The sequence below is a fragment of the Mustela erminea genome, chromosome 12 (genome assembly GCF_009829155.1).
Source record: "Mustela erminea isolate mMusErm1 chromosome 12, mMusErm1.Pri, whole genome shotgun sequence".
In the NCBI taxonomy this organism is placed as follows: Eukaryota; Metazoa; Chordata; class Mammalia; order Carnivora; family Mustelidae; genus Mustela; species Mustela erminea.
In genome coordinates, this window is record NC_045625.1 from 50,770,664 (window position 1) to 50,788,395 (window position 17,732).

The 17,732-nt window shown below is 40.0% G+C and overlaps 1 protein-coding gene across 1 annotated transcript in view; it reads right to left on the bottom strand.

Moving 5' to 3' along the window:
- The window catches only part of SH3GL2 (SH3 domain containing GRB2 like 2, endophilin A1), a 217,211-nt gene that overhangs the window by 8,785 nt on the left and 190,694 nt on the right, over nucleotides 1-17,732 (bottom strand). Inside the window, 3 exon segments of the mRNA XM_032307120.1 lie at nucleotides 429-454; nucleotides 456-534; nucleotides 537-569. Coding sequence (XP_032163011.1) covers nucleotides 429-454; nucleotides 456-534; nucleotides 537-569 — 138 coding nt within the window.

Here is a 17,732-nt window from a genome sequence, read left to right on the forward strand (position 1 = left end):
AGGGTGGAGGAGAGAGGGGTGAAGGAATTCACCTGGGGCTGTAGAACTGGGTACCACGTACAGATGAGCAGAGACTGAAGGGGAAGCTCATGGGGCGGGGTGTTACATCATGTTGACTGTTCCCTCCGCCTCAACACTCAGTCATGCTGGGCACACTGCACAGTAAGTTTCCAGGCATCTGGATACGTTCATAGGCTACCGTGAAGACTGGGATCTCATCAGGGAAAAAGAAAGTCTACAAAACTATGACACATCACACTAAAAATGACAAAATGATCCTGAAGGTAAAATTTTGGCCCCATCTCTAAGACATAAAACTGGGAACTAAAATATAAAACGGTTGGAATCATCTCCTGCAGAGTGTCCTTACTGGCATTGAAACCCCCCAGACAAAGGAAAGAACTCAAGTGTGGAAAACCAGTCATTACCAAAGTTGCAGTCATCTCCCAGCTCCTCCCGAACTGAGCATGGCCTCCGCTAGCAGCGCCTCTGCCTGTGGGTAGCCTGGCCCCTTCTCCTGGCCGCGGATTTTGACATGGTGTTGATCATGCTGAGTTTAGCTCTGGAAGCTGGAGGCAGAGAGAGCAAACGGTTTTCATAGTAGGCAAGGTGATACAGTGGAGACAGGGCTGGACGAGAATCAGGCCCTAACCGGTCCATAAACCAGCTCAGTGACGGACAAATACATCTTCACCTTCTCTAGTACAGGCAGGCTGACCCACAGATAGATACAGACAGACATTTTTTTCTTTCATCCCTGAAATTTCCCTTTCTCTCAGTATCTTATGAGGAACTTAACAGAAAAGGCAAGGCTCTTCTGCGGGAAGATCCCACCTGCCATCATGCTCTCTTTCCCAATTTCCCGTGCACCTTTCCGGTTCTCTCTTCATTGAGGCAGCCCCTCTGTGGAGTTGGGAGGCCCCACAGAAAGCTTTTTGAAAACCCCTGAATTAGGTATTCTGTGTTTTAGGATTCCAGTTTTATATTTCAATTCTAGGAATCTATGACAAAGGTATAAAACTGTTAATTCTTGCAGGGTGAGTTAAGCCTCATGCTAAGTTTCACTTACACCCTTATTTTCAAAATCAATGCTCACTGAGATCCTGATCGTAAACAGACCATGAAGAACAGAAATATCGTGTTCATTAAAAAGGCTTAATCACTTCCCCAGCACATAATGGCTTCTGAGAATTAGTTTTGTGCCACAAAGACAGCACTTCAATTTCTTTTTTGCTTTTGTTTTAACAAAAGGAGATGCCTAGAAAGCAATTCCAGTTTTCATGGAAGAAGAAGTTTTGCTAACACCCGGTGAAGGAGATTTTCCTGATGTTTGGATACCGGGTTTCCTCAGGTTCATTATTAGAGTGGGGCTGTACATTAGCCTAGGACTGTACCCAGGATGTCACTGGCATGGAAACCCTGATAGAATCACAGCTAAAGGCACTTCCAGCATTCAGTGGCTAATAATTAATCTTGAAACATTTGTTCCAAATAGGTCTTTTTTAAAGGTTTTTATTTAATTATGTTTATTAACATATAATGTATTATTTGTCCCAGGGGTACAGGTCTGTGATTCATCAGTCTCACACATTTCACAGCACTTACCATAGCACATACCCTCCCCAATGTCCATAACACAACCACCCTCTCCCTACCCCCTTACCCCCTGCAACCCTCAGTTTGTTTTGTGAGATTAAGAGTCTTTAAGTTTTTATTTAAATTCCAGTCACTCAACATCGTGTTATATTAGTTTCAGGTGTACAATATAGTGATTCAGCAGTTCCCTTTAACACCGGTGCGCACCACAACTGCACCCTTTAATCCCCGTCACCTATCTCACCCACCCTCTCCCCACTCTATAACCATCACTTAACTCTTCATCATAGTTAAGAATCTGTTTCTTTGTTTGTCTCCCTCTTTTTTTCCCATCTGCTCACTTATTTTGTTTCTTAAATTCCATGTATGAGTGAAGGCATATGATATTTGTCATCTTCTGACTATTTCACTCAGCATTATACTCTCTAGCTCCATCCACGTCATAGTAAATGGCAAGATTTCATTCTTTTTTATGGCTGAGTAGTAGTTCATTACATACATACATACACACACACACACACACACAAATGCCCCACATCTTTTTTCTTTTTCCTCAGATCTTGGGTTAGGCTTAGGGCCAGGGTGATGATATGGGCCTGGTATCCTGCAGTTCAGGATCCTTCAGAGGATTAGTGTTAGGGTTTAGGGGTTGGGATTAGGGTTAGGGCTCAGGTATGTGTCTGATATCCTATAGTTCAGAGATCTCACAAGAGAATTAACCCCCAGATTTATGCTAGGGTGAAAGTAGACATGGCAGCCATCTATTGAGCTGAGGCAAGCTGGGATTGTGTGCTCCAAATATTCTTTGGTTTTTTAAAGTTTTTATTTTAATTCCAATTAGCTGACACACAGTGTTATATCAGTTTCAGGTGTACAATGTTGTAATTTAACACTTCAGTAATGTCATAAATAGACTTTTATTTAAATTTGGGCTTCCAAGGTCAAAACTGGAGATGAGGAGAGTAATCATGAGAGGGTCCTCCTGGCCCTGCCCCAGGGATATTATAATGAACAAGGCAGCTATGTTGCCTGTCTTTAGGAAGTTCACAGTGAATTAAGGGTGGCATCTATCTTAAAAGCAATGAGAGTGAGATGTATATACTTAGTGCCATGCTCGGGAATTATAGCAAGTTACAGAAGGATAGCATCACCCCCGTCTGTGGGGGTGAGGCCTTGCAAGAAGGATTCTGGAGGGCAATATCTTCAAGTTTAGAATCACATAATGAGTAGCAGTTAGCAGTTAGCTGGGCTAATATGTAAAGCCTGGTGGTAACTGACAAAATATATATAACTCACATATTCTTTGCTTTTCAGAGAAAAATATATATAATACATGTTAAATTTCAAAAACTGAAAATTCCACATGGTCACACATTTTCAAGGGAATAGTGTTATTAAAATATATTTTCAAAGCCTCTTCTAAAATAAGTCCTATCAGAGATCCAGAAAAGACACAGTCCCTGACCTCGGTGTGTTCATAGTACGGTGAGAGGTCAGATAAATAGACAATGGCAAGCAGCATAAATGGAATGATAGATAATTTGCACACACAGAGAAGAACTAATAAGCACAGATAAAAGTGAAATAAGCAAACACTAGACAGTAAGAATTATAGAATGAACAGAAGGAAAGAAGATAAACAGAGACCAAAAAACAGAGTACTGAAAACATACAGGGTGGTTAACCCTTTTAATCATGTTTTGACCATCTTACACTCTAAGGACTTACTTCTTTTATGAAAAGAAAGTTGGTATTGATTTGTGCTTCTATCTTGGTTCTGTAAAACGTCATCTTGCCATAAGTAATTACCAGAAGTCACTGGAATGTCTTAATATACTGTGGCTGAATTTCAAAGTCATCATTTTCAATGTTGGTTAATTATAAAAAGCTTTATTCTTCTAATCATTTAAGAACATCTTGGATATATTCTACATTTTCATGAGAAAGAGGAAGAAAACGCTATCAGTTTATTTCTTCAAATAATCTGAAATATCTATTAATCCATATATTATTATTCATATTATGAAGAAGTTAACTTTTACATTCATTCACAAACTCATTAAATATTTCTCAAGAATCTTAGATTAGTAAAACTTCTGTGTTCTTTTTTTTTTTTAAATATTTTATTTACTTATTTGACAGAGAGATCACAAGTAGGCAGAGAGAGAGGGAGAAGCAGGCTCCCTGCTGAACAAAGAGCCCGATGTGGGGCTCGGTCCCAGGACCCTGAGATCATGATCTGAGCCGAAGGCAGAGGCTTAACCCACTGAGCCACCCAGGCGCCCCAAAACTTCTGTGTTCTTAAAAGAAATCTTCAGACCTCTGAATTCATCATCTTCAAATGTAACCTAATTGTTTTTAAATGATTTTAAAAGCTATCTTTTAAGAAACAGAGTATAAGCTGGGAAAATACAAATTTTAGACATTAGAATTCCTATAATATGGTCTCTTCTCCTTCAAACTATTGTTTTTTCCTTTCCACCACTTTACTTTTCTCAGAAATTTTTACAGTCTCTCAGGTGACATCCCCATCCTCTGACTCATGTGCCTAAGAGCCTTTTAAGGTATAACAGAGGATGGGAACTAGAAAATTTGTTTCCTTTTGTTGAAAAATAAAATATTTTTTTAGGAGATTAGAGAAGATAACCAACCCTGCTTAGGGTGGGATTTCATATTAAAAACAGGGTACTAGGGCCAGCCCACATACTCAACTGTGAGATTCCTCACCCACGTCCCCGTTCTTGTCCCCCAGAGAACTGGCAGCCAGGTTAGTACCTACTGGGTAGGGGACTAGAAGATTCTTCTCTGGGGAATACAACCAATCCAGAAGAGACCTAAAGACACTGATAGTTGTAAGCACCCAATACAACTCCAGCTAATAACCCTTGAAAGAACCCATTACAGTTTGTAGGCCTCCACTGACCACCACTCAGCTTTACTGCCTTACAGCTAACAGCTAAGTGGAAAAAGACAGACACTGTCACTAGATTTTGAAAAGGGCTTCTAACATAACAGAGCCAAAACAAATAGGCAATTTCCTATAATAACTATCATTAATGTTCTCAGGTGTCTAAAGATACTTTGTGAAATAAAAAAAGAAACAGAGAAAAACTCCTAGAAATTAATGTAATTTAACTGTATATGTGAATTTAATTAAAATATAAAATTAAAAATCATTATTAGAACCACAGAGTTGAGGCAGATCTCCCTAAAAGGAGGACAAAATTTTAAAAAGAGATGGAAATTCAGAAGAAAGCTTAAAATCAGGATTAGTCCAGAAGGTCTTATGGTTAAATAATGAAAGTTCCAAAAAGAAAACACATAGAAGGGGAATAAATTCTTTTTAAATTTTAAAGAAAAATTCTCAGAACTGGTATATGTATGTTTCCAGATTGAAAGGGTCCACTGAATGCCCAGTACATGGCTAAATGGATCTACAAAGAGGACCACTAATATGAAATTTCACTGGGAACAAAGAAAAGTTCCTAAAACCTTTCAGAAAGGGAAAAAAAAAAGGGTTATATATAAACATCAAGAATTAGAAGATCACTGAACAGGAGACTACCACGAACATGAGACATTTCCTCAGAAAACAATGGAGCAATGACTCCAACTTTCTTAATGAAAATAATATATAACTCTATATTCAAATTATCAATGAAGCATGAAGATAGAACGATGACATTTTCAAATACACAAGGAAGGTTTCTGATCATTTTTCTTTCCAAGCGAATGGAAGGGGTATTCTACCAAAAGGAAGGTATAAATCAAGAAAAAGGACAGGTATAGAATCTAAAAAGACACCCAGTGTAAGGAAAGATGTAAAAATGATGACAAAAGGTGATCTCAAGATTGCCATTGTGCATCACACATTGAGGGGCAATGGTAGCTGCTACTACACATCATAATCAGGGTATGTGTAGCACAGGAAGCCATGTGTACAAAGGAGCTATAGTCTCACCATGAGCCCCATGAGGTCAAGCTACACTTATCAACCACTATAGCTTGCTTTATAATGCACCCTTAATTGGATTCCCCTCTAATCTACTTCCCTTAACATTTCCTGGAATCACTTCCCAAATAAACCATTTGTGCTCAAATCCTGGCCTCGTGGAGTGTTTCTGTGAGAACTCAAACTAAGACAACCACCAATCTAGAATGCAGTACCAGATATCTCAAAGATAATGAACATGTGACCTGTCTCAATATAATGGGAGAAAATTCATGTGCATATCAAAGTATTTGAGAAAGAAGTAATGCATGGTACACAAAAAGTGAAGAAAATGAAAAACTGGGGCATCTGGGTGGCTCAGTCAAGTAAAGTATCTGCCTTTGGCTCAGTTCATGACCTCAGGGTCCTAAGATCAAGCTCCATGGGGGCTCCCTTCTCAGCGGGGAGTCTGCTTCTCCCTCTGCCCCTTCCCCGACTCGTGTTCTCTTTCTATCTCTGTCTCTCTCTCAAATAAACAAAATCTTTTTAAAAAAGAAAATGAAAAATAAAGCAATTATTAACTCCAGGAAAAACAAAAATATTGTAAAAGAAAGGAAATACAGTCATACTATATGTATCAGCTCTGTATAAGTTTACAAGGGCATAAAATGTAAATGCTGAATACTAATCTTAACAAAATTATGCCATAAACATACATAATAAGGAAAGGAAAGGATGTGGGAGAATGAGAAAATAAGAGAAGAGCAAACAATTCTCAACTGCCAAACTGGGAATCAAACAGAGAGCACTTAAAATTGGAAAACCAAGCAGGGAGCAACATGAGCATGGTGTTTCAAGACCAGAAGGAAAAACAAAGAGCGAGCCCAAAGTGTTGTTTCTGGGAACTGGGGAAAGAATGCAACTCCGAGAGCACTGCTATTTTTTTGTAAAAAGCTTTATAAAATTCCTTGATTTTGTATACTATGTACATGTATTGTTACCTTTATTTTAAAAAAATTAAATTTAAAATACCTCCCACTTCCTTTTCCGTCAGGAGACCTAATTTAGTGGCTGAACTGGATAAGCAAGATTCATGGTATCTTGGTAATTGGGGACTGTTCCAACCTCATGGATCTTTCAACCAAAAAGTTTTATACCTTAACTGGTTTAAGGAGAACTGGCCAGGAAAAGAAAAAATATAGATTAAAAAGTAAAATGCCATCAGAAAATCATCAAAGAAAAGGGCTTGATGAGTCCATAGCCAGTTGATTTCTGGAAGCAAATGTATCTAGTCAACTTCAACAGCAAGAAGTGAAATTAGATTAACCTTTCCAAAATAAAAGGGGTGGGAAGGGGGGTTCCATTGTTTTGTGCTCCATAAAAAGGCAGTTTGTTTTTTGGCCTAGTGTCATAACTACTGTGAAAACTCGGAAAATTCACAACTTTCACTTCTTGGTTTTTAATTTATTTTTTTTTTTTTTTTTTTTTTTTTTTTTTTTTACAAGAAAACCATGGGTATTTATCAAATACAGAAGTACTAAGTCAGCCACCACTACAACTCCCCAGAGCTTCTTAATCCAAATGAACAAACAAGAAAGCCATTAGGTCTAATGTCTCAGAGAAATCAGCATAGTGCATTAAAATAAACATTGGCTTTGGTTCAGACAAACATAGGTAAAAATCCAGGCTCAAAATCTTGCTGGCTAGTGTATTCCTGAAAAGTAATCATTCATAGGTTGTTTTCTGTATTCAATGAAAAACAACAAAAAGAGTAACTAGCTTAGACACACAACAGGCACTGGAGATGGGGGAAAGCACTCCTTTATTCCCCTTTTCAAGTTCTTTTTTCTGAGTATGGGCGCTGGAGTGCTTTACTGCCTGCTTGAGTGTTTGGGGAACTCCATTTCCCAGAATCCCTTTCCCACATGCTTCACAGTTAGACTTGGTAGATTGCAAGGCTGTGCAAGACTTAGGAGGTAAAGGGGAAGCGGTAGTCATAACATTCTGGAAGCTGTCACTATATAGAGGGGGTAACAAACTGATACAGGGCTACGAATGGATTCCACCTTGCTCCCCCCTTTCCCTATTCTGTGTCCAGCTCTTCTCGAATACTGACTCTGCTCATCAACAGTGACCCTAGGCCCACCAAGGACGTTCTGTCGCAAATGCAGAAACAGTGACCTTGAAGAGCCAACAATATTCTACTGGATTCTATAGCTTTTGCAGTTCTGCTGCATTAGCAGCTGGACCTGCCTACCTTTCAGATTCCTTTCTAAGTTCATTCACTTGGGTCAGAGCTGGTCAGTGACCTTTTTCTCTCGTCCACTAACTCTACTTTTTTGACCTTTATTTACTCAGATCTTCCCATAACTGTACAAGCTCTCTTATGATAAATCTTTTATTCCATGATATCCCAACGACTTTACTTCCCTGACTGAACCCTGATTCATATAATGAATCTCATATCTCAACTCAAAAAATCATAATCTACCCTGGACGGAACCCTGAAAATAAGTCAACAAAACCAGCTGTAAATATTTCAATTCTGCAAAACTGTGTTTTCAGAATCAGACATAAAAGAGAATAACTAGGTAGGAGTGAGCTGCTAATTGCGGAAAGACCACCAGGAAAGGGAGCCAGTTTAACAAAGTAGGATTTAAGACCAGGACTTTGGAGTTAGACTGAGTACAAATTCTGGTTCTATTTCACGTTGGGTAATTTTGGCCTTCAGGCCTAGACCAGTGTCTCATCTGTAAAATGGTACCTCCCCCAACACAGGTCTAGGCTGACATAAGGATTAAATGACATAATATATGTCACAATGCTGGCACAAGATAAACATTCAACAAATGTGGGCTATTTCTGAGTGCCACTTATGCCCTGAAGTTTGCCATGTGATTGTGTTATGAATTACCTAACCTCTCTGAGTCTCAGGTTCATCCATAAAATGCTGGGGGGAAAAAAAGGAGACATTAGATATCCTATAAACTCTTTCAAGTTCCCATATTTAAGGTGATTGTTATTAGATAGAAAGCTCTGAGCTCAGGGAAAGTACACCCTGGCCATCAGACATAAATTTGCAGCAGTTTCCTCAAGTTACTAGAACTGCTCCTCTTGGAATGGACTTCCCTCTCTCAGTCCACCTGCCCAACATAATACCAAGCATACTTCCCCCACTCCCACCGCTTTTTTTTAACCAAATCTTTCTCAATCACCCTTTACCTGTACTGCCTCCAAATATATAGGTGATCCCTCCCCTCATTTTATGTCTCCATCCTGCCCTGTATAAACACTAATCAGTTATTTTTTCCAATCCTTTGGAAAGACCTCCCTATTCAAAGTCATCATAACCTCCTAGTAGTGCTCTGAAACAGAGCTAAGCCTGCCGATAAGCTCTAATGACATGCTAACTTTGTGATCTGATGGGATGATATGGGAGAGCGAGTCATGCTGATGGCAATCTGGCTGGCATTCCCCTTACACAGACTAGATTTTAAGATTTCTGAGGTTGCCAAGGCTTTTCATTTCTCTTGCCTCCATTTCTTCATGTGCAGAAGGAAAGACTCCTGCTTCCCATTTACTCTCACTGAACCTGGCTCTTGGGTTCTGAACCTCACCTCTAAATTATGTCATGAAAAACTGGTTTTATGAAATGATAAGAAACTGATCACACAATCTCTCAATTGTGTGAGCCCAGAATATGGGGTCTCTTTTCCCTGACAAAAGAGGGTTCCTAAGCTAAACTGTAAACCCTATCTAAGGGGATACAAATTAATTTAGTGAAAGTCAATAAATAGTTTACACCAGAAACATTTATGTATTCTCTGATACATGAAAATTCTGGATTTGCACTGCCTGATTGAATTAGTATTTATCAAAAATCTTTTACACTCTTCCATTATAAAAGAAACATAACAAGTACTTATTAAGCACCTACTATGTGGAAGGAAATTATGCTAGTGGACTCTAACAGAAGCAAGAGACAGCCACTGCCCTCAATGAGCTTCTTGTCTATTTGGAGAGTCAGAGATCACACCACTCACCTTGACACAAAGCGGACCCCATACTGTGGGTAAGGTCCTAATGAATTCACGTCACAGAGAAGAGCAGTGAATTCCATTTAGAATAGTAAGGCTAGGAAGGCTCATGAAACAGGTGACACCTGAGCTGGGCTTTTTCAAAAAGTAAGCTGTAGGGCAGAGCGGTGGGAAAGACTTTTCTAGCCCCCTGGAGACTATGAGCAAAGGTACATGAAAGTACCTGATGTATCTGGAAACTTGAGAAAGGCTGAGGCTTAGGTGAAGAGACCACAAAGTCAGAACCCAGATGGTAAAGGCCTGAGTTTTATGCTAAGGAGCTTTTGATTTTATTTTGTAGACAATGGATTCCTGTTCAAAGGTTTCTGACAGAGAGTTATTTCAGATATAGACCTTTAAAAGAGCTTCAATTCAGATTAAATCAGATTTGGTTTGGGGAAAAAAAAGATTCTTAACATCAATTAGGGAAAGTATGAAGTGCAAGGGGTCTTCCCAATGTCAAAGAAATTACTGCCTACCTATGCTTTCTTCTAGTTTTATGGTTTCAGGTCTCACATTAGGTCTTTAATTCCATTTTTGAGTTTATTTTTGTGATGATATAAGTAGTCCAATTTCATTCTTTGCAATTGGCTGTTTCCATTTTCCCAGCACCATTTGTCAAAGACACCGTCTTTCTCCCATGGAATATTCTTGCCCCCTCTGTCATAAATAAATTGAACATACATGTATGGGTTTATTCCTGGGCTCTCTATTCTGTTCCATTGATCTATATGTCTTAGAAAACATTTTAAAACCAGATTTGAAGACTCCACTTCTGTCTTACTGATTTAGAATATCTAGGAGGCCAGACCATAAAACATTTCCCTAAGTGTACCCTGGAGATGTGAACAAGCACACTTGGGCAAAGGAGTCCACCTCTTGCTGGACTAGACAATCAATTTGCTGACTTTGTAGGCTTATGATTCTGGAATTTTTCTTTCCAGCCCATACCTCTCCACTGTGTTACAGACCCATAGATCTAGTATCTACTTAACATCATAAGGATTTTTACACATTTCAAATTTAACATGCTCAAGCTAAACTCTACAGTATTCCCTATAGGAGTTCATCTAATTCCACCCATTCTTCTACCTGCTCAGGCCCCAAACCTTATAGTCATCTTTGATGTCTCCCTCGGTCCCATACTGTACATCTACTCTGCCAGTAAATTCTGTCAGCTCTGCATTCAAAACAGACCCAGAATCAGAGCACTTGTCCCTTTGGTCAGAAGCCCTGTCATCTGTCACTTGGGGTTGTTTAAAAAAGCTCCTACTGGTCTCCCTGCTTTCACTCATTACCTATTCTGTCTATGAATCTCTTTCAGTGTAAATCAGATCAGGTCACCCATCTCAAAACCCTTTAATGGGTTCCATGTCATTCAAAATAGGAGAGACAGTCCTATGTACTTGTACCACTGCCTGACACTGGATATTTACCTCTCTGTCAATCTCCTTTCACTGGACTGGAGGCTCCGTGAGGTCAGGGTCTAGTTCTGCTTCTTTTATGATATGTGCCCAGGGCTTAGAATACTAGAGTAAACGTGACACATAATTAAAAAAATATTTTCCTCTTCTATAGAATGCAAAAAATTAAAGCTACCTTGCTGGGTTGTTGTGAGGATTAGAAATTATGTTTTTAAAGTATCTAGCACTGTGCTTGGCATTTGAGGAAATACTGAGTAAAACTGAAGCTATCACTAATATGAAAAATTGTTTTTTTATGGAAAGTAGGTTAACCAAGAGTTATATTGAACTAAACAAATACAGCATTCCCAGATTATCATGGACAAGATGAAAGTTTTTAGAGTTTGCAGATTTAGATATAAAATCTAGTGCTGTCTCTAGTATGACACTAAGCACAGGGATAAGACAGCCCCATCTAGGTAAAAGGAACAGAGTTGGTAAGAGAAGAAAGGAAAGCACAAGAGGATATTCAGAAAATTCTACATTATCACTCCCTCCTCTCTGCCCCCACTACCTCTATGTCTGTGGATTAAATCTAAAGGAGCTATAACATTGACTTAATAGAAGTTTCTAGTCTAGGTTTACTTTGATGGGTAAAAGATAATAAATAAAATGTTAAAATCCTTTCTCCTTCCCTGTGAATAAAAATGACTGAGCTAACTCTCTTGCTCTGCTGTCCTGGAGACCTGATAAAGGTGTAATCACCTATAACCAGGTAATATGGCTTTAGGTAAATTTCACGCTGATTGATACACTGGGAGGGTTATGAATGAAGGATCAGTGCCTGGTCAAGGTGGCAAGGTGGCAAGCCTTAGTTCTAGGCTCTCTAAGTATAGTGAATCTTGTAACTGGCCATATCCCTTACTGGGACCTGAGAAGTAACAAATGATACTCGTGATATTGACTCCTATTCAGGACATGGAATCTCTAAACCCTTCTCCCCCTATACCTGTTGTCTTCTCATTCTCTAGTACCCAAGCTGTCCCTTGGAAAGCCAGGAGATAGCTGTTGGCTGCTGTATGGACTACCGACAGAAACCCCCTTGAAGAAAATGCACAGCATTGCCATGCTCGCTTCCAATCAGAACGTTCTTCCAAGTGAGCATTATGCCAAGGAAGGCTAAGAGTCATGTGGGATAAAAGGTCTATTTGAACCTATGAAGACACCCAAAGTGAGTGTTGCAGAGACTTGTGAGCAATCTGAAGTAAACAGTTTATCACTATTTGTGTTAGTTTCCTAAGGGCTGCTGTAACAAAGTATCATAAACTGGGCTGCTTGAAACAATAGAAATTCATTCTACATCCCTTTCCTATACCTCACCCTATGCATCCTTTCCACACAGCCTGAGTCATAGCCTTTGTAATAAACCAGTAAACATTAAATAAGTATTTCTCTGAGCTCTGTGATCCTCTCAAGCAAATTACCAAACCTATGGTGGGGAGGGGAGGGTCAGAAGTACCAGAGGTTCAGAAATGGCATTGGTATCCAATCTTGTGGTGCTGAGCCCTTAACCTGTGAAAACTGACACTACCTCCAAGAAGATGGTATCAGAAGTGGACTGCAGGACACCAAATGGAGTTGGAAAATTGGTCAGCATGAGACAAACCCCAGTGTCTGGTGTCAAGAGTTCTGTGGGTAAAGTGCAGAGAGAAACAGTTTTCCATTTCTATCTCTAAAACAGGATGTAGCACACTCAGATGAGTGGGTGTTGAGGTTTTTGACAGACATTTGTTGGAAAACCTTGAGGTTTTTTCTAGAAGCTTCTGTGAAATGTGAAGATGTATGAATCCTAAGCCTCTGAGGTCAAGACAAAAGTATTTTCTAAGGAGGTTTGGTCCCAAAGACAGCAAATAACAGAGGATGGAGTGTTCTCTTTCCTCAGGGGAAAAAAAAAGGGGGGGGGGGGAATCCTAATTCTTTTTAAAGTTTCATTCACTGTAATTAAAAATCAAGGTCTATAGCAAATGGAATGTCTCTAGATCTAGAAATCAATAATCTCTATGGAACACAGAAATCTGAAATGAAGAGGTTAGCACAAATGTAAGCACAGAGCAGGAGGGGATGCAGGGGGACAGGGTGAAGAAAGTGGATGTTCCCAGAAGTGGGGGAGGACAAGGATGGGCTGTGAGTCTGCCCTTTTGCACTTCATCTTCCTCCCACCCTCAATGATGACAGGAGGGTTTGGGAGAGACCCTCCACAAATAAAAACAAAATTACAACCTGCTTGAAGTGGCTTCTTTCACTCTTTAACTGTGAAATTTCAAGTAAGAAAACACAGTGACAGAGCACCTGTCTGTCACCACAGGGAAGCAGAAAAGCCAACCTCCAGTTCTGGCCTGTGTTGATGAACACGTATGACAATCGGAAGGGGCGGTCATGGTATTCCAAGTCACATTTTCATGTTCTAACCTAATGAATGCAGCATTTAATAGGGGAGTCCAAAGACATGGAATAAACTTTCCAGATTTAATGAAATGACTTAATTCCTTTCTACCTCTCTACCCACCTCATGGAAACCAAACCTAGTTGCCCAAAGGAACAGAGAATCTGTTGAGGACAAACACTTAATGATTCCTACTAGTATTCATAAGTGTCTGGTTTGAAAATTTAGAAAGAACCTGGATATATTTTTGAAAAGTAAAGATCAGGGCCACGGTTCACCCCACAGCTAACATCTGAAGTATCTGCTGTGTGTAATTCACATGCATCATCTCTTCAGACCTCCTGATAATGTGAGGGCCAGATTTAGTTTCTCCATCTTGTATATAAGGAAAGTAAAGCACAGAGAAATGGTGCAACTTGCCCAAGGACACATAAAACAAGCAGAGCCAAAACTGAATCTTAGCTCTGTCTCCAAAGCCCGCTCTCATCCCAGAATGCCACTCTGGCTCTTGTTGTTTTATTAACATCTTTGTTAAAATAGGTCAAATCAGGACTTGTCAGCTTTAGCTATATTTACTCTTGTTAGGTGATTAAAAATGCAGAGGTGAGGAAGTGTGATAGACACTGTGATTTGGGAAGCTGGATGAGTACCGCACCATCAGTCAGGGGATTGGAGATGGTTTTCCATCTATGTGACCTTGCGGAGCTACCTAACTCCCTCTAGACCTCTGCTTCCTCACTTCAACATAAGAGGACTGGCTTACCTGAATTCTGCAATCTTTCAAATGCAAGAACCTATATGTATACACTAGAACTCACTAGGATAAGTGGACTAGGTAATTTACAAATGAAGAGGTCTTAGCGTGTACAACCTAATGTTAATTTTCAAAATCAATGAAACTCATCCTTTGCAAAACCATCGCTGAGTTCAAAACCAAAAGGTCTTACTTTAAAAACCCCAATGTAAAGATCTGAGCTTTATTTCCTTTTTTTTACGCCTTTTTTGTTTTTGTATTTATTTCCACAAGAAAGAACACTACCGCCAGAATATTTCCTAATGATCTGGCTTCTGTTTATGGTTCTTTACAAAAATAAGAATTTTTTAAAGATAAAATAGCTAATTTCAAGGAAACCAGAAAGGTGATTTATTTCCCTTCTTCTAGAAATTATTACATTTCATTAGTAGTAATCAATTACTTAATTCAGCAAACTCTATGAACAAGTAGGTTAAAATTTAGAGGACAAAAGGATATAAAAATGTGTTCGTACAGCCTCTTTTTTTAAGAACTGCATTCTCCTGTGTGGCAGAATCTATTTCCATTTCCTACTAATTAACGTGAGGACACATGCTATCAAAGAAATAACACAGGACAGGGTTCAAATTGCAGCTCTGCCATTCACCAGCTCTGCAGGGAAGAGAGGAGCTTACCGCCGCCCCCCCCCCCCAGCCTCACTGATCCTGGTTATAAGTGGGGGATAACAATACTTAGTGATAGTACTGTTGTGATGGTAAAATCACAGCGATTGTGACATATGTAATCAAAGCAGGTGCTAAATAAATGTGGGTTCTTTTCCCTCTTTTGGCTGGAGAAAACTGTGACTGATAACCATTTCATCGAAATCACCAAGAGCTAAAATTCTGTTTACCTCTTCATTATCTCTCAAGGCTCAATGATGCCTTTAGTTGTTGCAATAAATTAATTCTGAATTATTTTTAATAAGTCTGTAAAGCCTAGTGCAGATATTACAACTGAAATGTGAGCATAAATCACCAAATCACACTAAATTAGATTTGGAGCTTAACATTTGCAACAAACTGTAGGTAATAAACAACACTTTAGCATATATTTCACATCTGCAACCCTTGATGAATGTGTCCTGGCCTCATTCTCCCAGGTGAGATCTCAAGAGGATTTACAAATCTGAAATGAGCCCCGATGCCCCCTGCACTGTAAGCAGCGCGCTCCCTGGCCTTGCACACTGACCGTTAGTAAAGGACGCAAAAGATATACACGACAGCAAGGACGTAGGTAGATTTCCTCAAACCTGTGCAGTTTCTTTTGAGGTTAAATATTCTATAAATACTCTTCTAGAGACTGAGGAAAGGAAAGAGGAAGATCTGCCCACTCTAACTCTAGCACTGGATTATGCTACTCTCAATCCAAATAATGGTAATTATGTAACACTTCTCTCCAAGGCACCAGAGCTCTCTTATGCCCTGCTGAGTGGGAAGCAGAGGAGAAGTATTTTAAGACACTGAGGGGGGTCCACGGCAGCCCTAAGAATCCATAAGATGGGACAGTGCACATCTCCCACCTCCGCGAGGGGCACTGTTAGGTGCCAATAAAGGATGTATAGGGAGCCCTGGGAAAGCAGGTGATTACCGCACAGAAGCATAAAATGGCTCCTGCAATTTGAAAAAATACACAACCCTCTGAGTACTAACACCACGAGACTTTACTTTTCCGGTTCAGGAAGCAGTCAGAGGGTGGACACTTGCCCTGTGTGTGGGGAGGGGCCTGCAGTGGGACTTGTCCCTGGGGGCTCAGGGAGCCCCTCTGTGGAGGCCTCATCCTACCGCATCTCACTGTGGAAGAGCTGCTAGATAAGCCCCTGAGATATCCTCAGCTAGGCAGACCCTGCAGGCTACAGGAGGGTGAGGGATGTTTCTTGAGCCCCTACAAAGTGTCAGGCAGTGTGCCCGTGCTTTTCACTGTCTCATGTTTCAAAGGTATCTTCAGACTTAGCAGAGAGTGGACCTGTCCTACCACTCCCTACGGAATTCAGGAGACTATCTTAAGCTGAAAAGATGCATACAGGTTCTCCTAATCTACTTTCTGCTCCCATGGAAGGTATTCAAGGGAGCCAAAAGGGTAAATGGCCAGATGACCCCAGTCGACAGTGATATGCCTAAAACAGAAGCTCTAGTTGGGAACAAACAGCCATACTGTACTGGTTTTTCATGCTGCATAAGAAAGTTACACAAACTTAGTAGGTTCAAGCCACACCTTTATTATCTCACAGTCTCTGTAGGCTAGAAGTTCGGGTGCAATTTACTGAGTCCTCTGTTCTTGGTCTCACAGGCTATAGTCAAGATATCAGCCAGGCCTTCATGGTATCAGGAAGCTTTATGGGAAAACAATCTGCTTCCCAGTTCATGCAGGTTGTTGACAAAATTTCAGTTCCTTGTGGTAGTATCACTAAAGGCCCTCGCTTCCTACTGCCTCTCAGCTATGGACACCCTTATAGTCCAGAGGCTACCCTTAACCCCTGACGTTTAGCCCGCTCCCTCAGCAGTCCTAACATGATCATTTCCTTCTTCCAGGCCAGTAGGAGAATCTCTCTCACTCTGGTCTGCTCAGAAAGATTTATACAAAGCAATGTGATCACAGGGGAACATCCCATGCACTTTTCCATACACTGTAACCTAATCAAGGCAACATGAGTGCTGATCCCATTAACTTGGCCATATTCTTTTGATTAGAAGCAAGGCACAGAATCCACCTACACTCAAAAGGAAGGGATTGGGCAAGGGCATGGATCATTAGAGGTCACTCTAGACTGAATTCACCACATACCCCAAGACTAAAGGTATCTCCATATTTTGTAGAATATGACAGTGAAAAAAAAATGGACTATGGAGATAGTCGTATCTGAACATGAATTCTGATTCTTTTGTTGCATGACCTTGGAGAAATTACTTAATCTCTTCTGAAACTTCAGTTTTCAGAAATGTGAAAATGGGAAGAGTTATCTGTGTGTGTAAATATGGATGTCCTGTCAATAGCTCCAGCCCAATGGGCTTAACCATGAGATTATATATTGCCATACTTTTTCCAAAGCAATTGTGAAATGTATTAATTGTACATGACACCAAGTAGATACAACATAGAGTAACAGCTCTGATCCTGACATGTTCAAGTCTACCTGGGAGGTCAGCTATTCCTATAGATGGAGCTTAAATATGCTTAACATGATTTGATTCATTTATTCAGCAAATTAAACAGTTACTAAGTACCACTGTGCTAGGTGCTGGGTATACAGAAATGAGCAAAACAAATACAGTCTGGTCTCTGATGAGTTTATGACACAGTGGGAGGGATAAATAGCACTGATTTAATACTGAGGGCACTATTTTTATATTAGAGATAGTAAACAGGACAGGGTCCCTATCCTGCCGGAGATTACATTCTAGATGGAGAATGTGGGTGATTAGCAGATGATTTTTAAAAAGATAAAATACAGAGGGGCACCTCATCTGGTTAAGCAACTGCCTTTGACTCA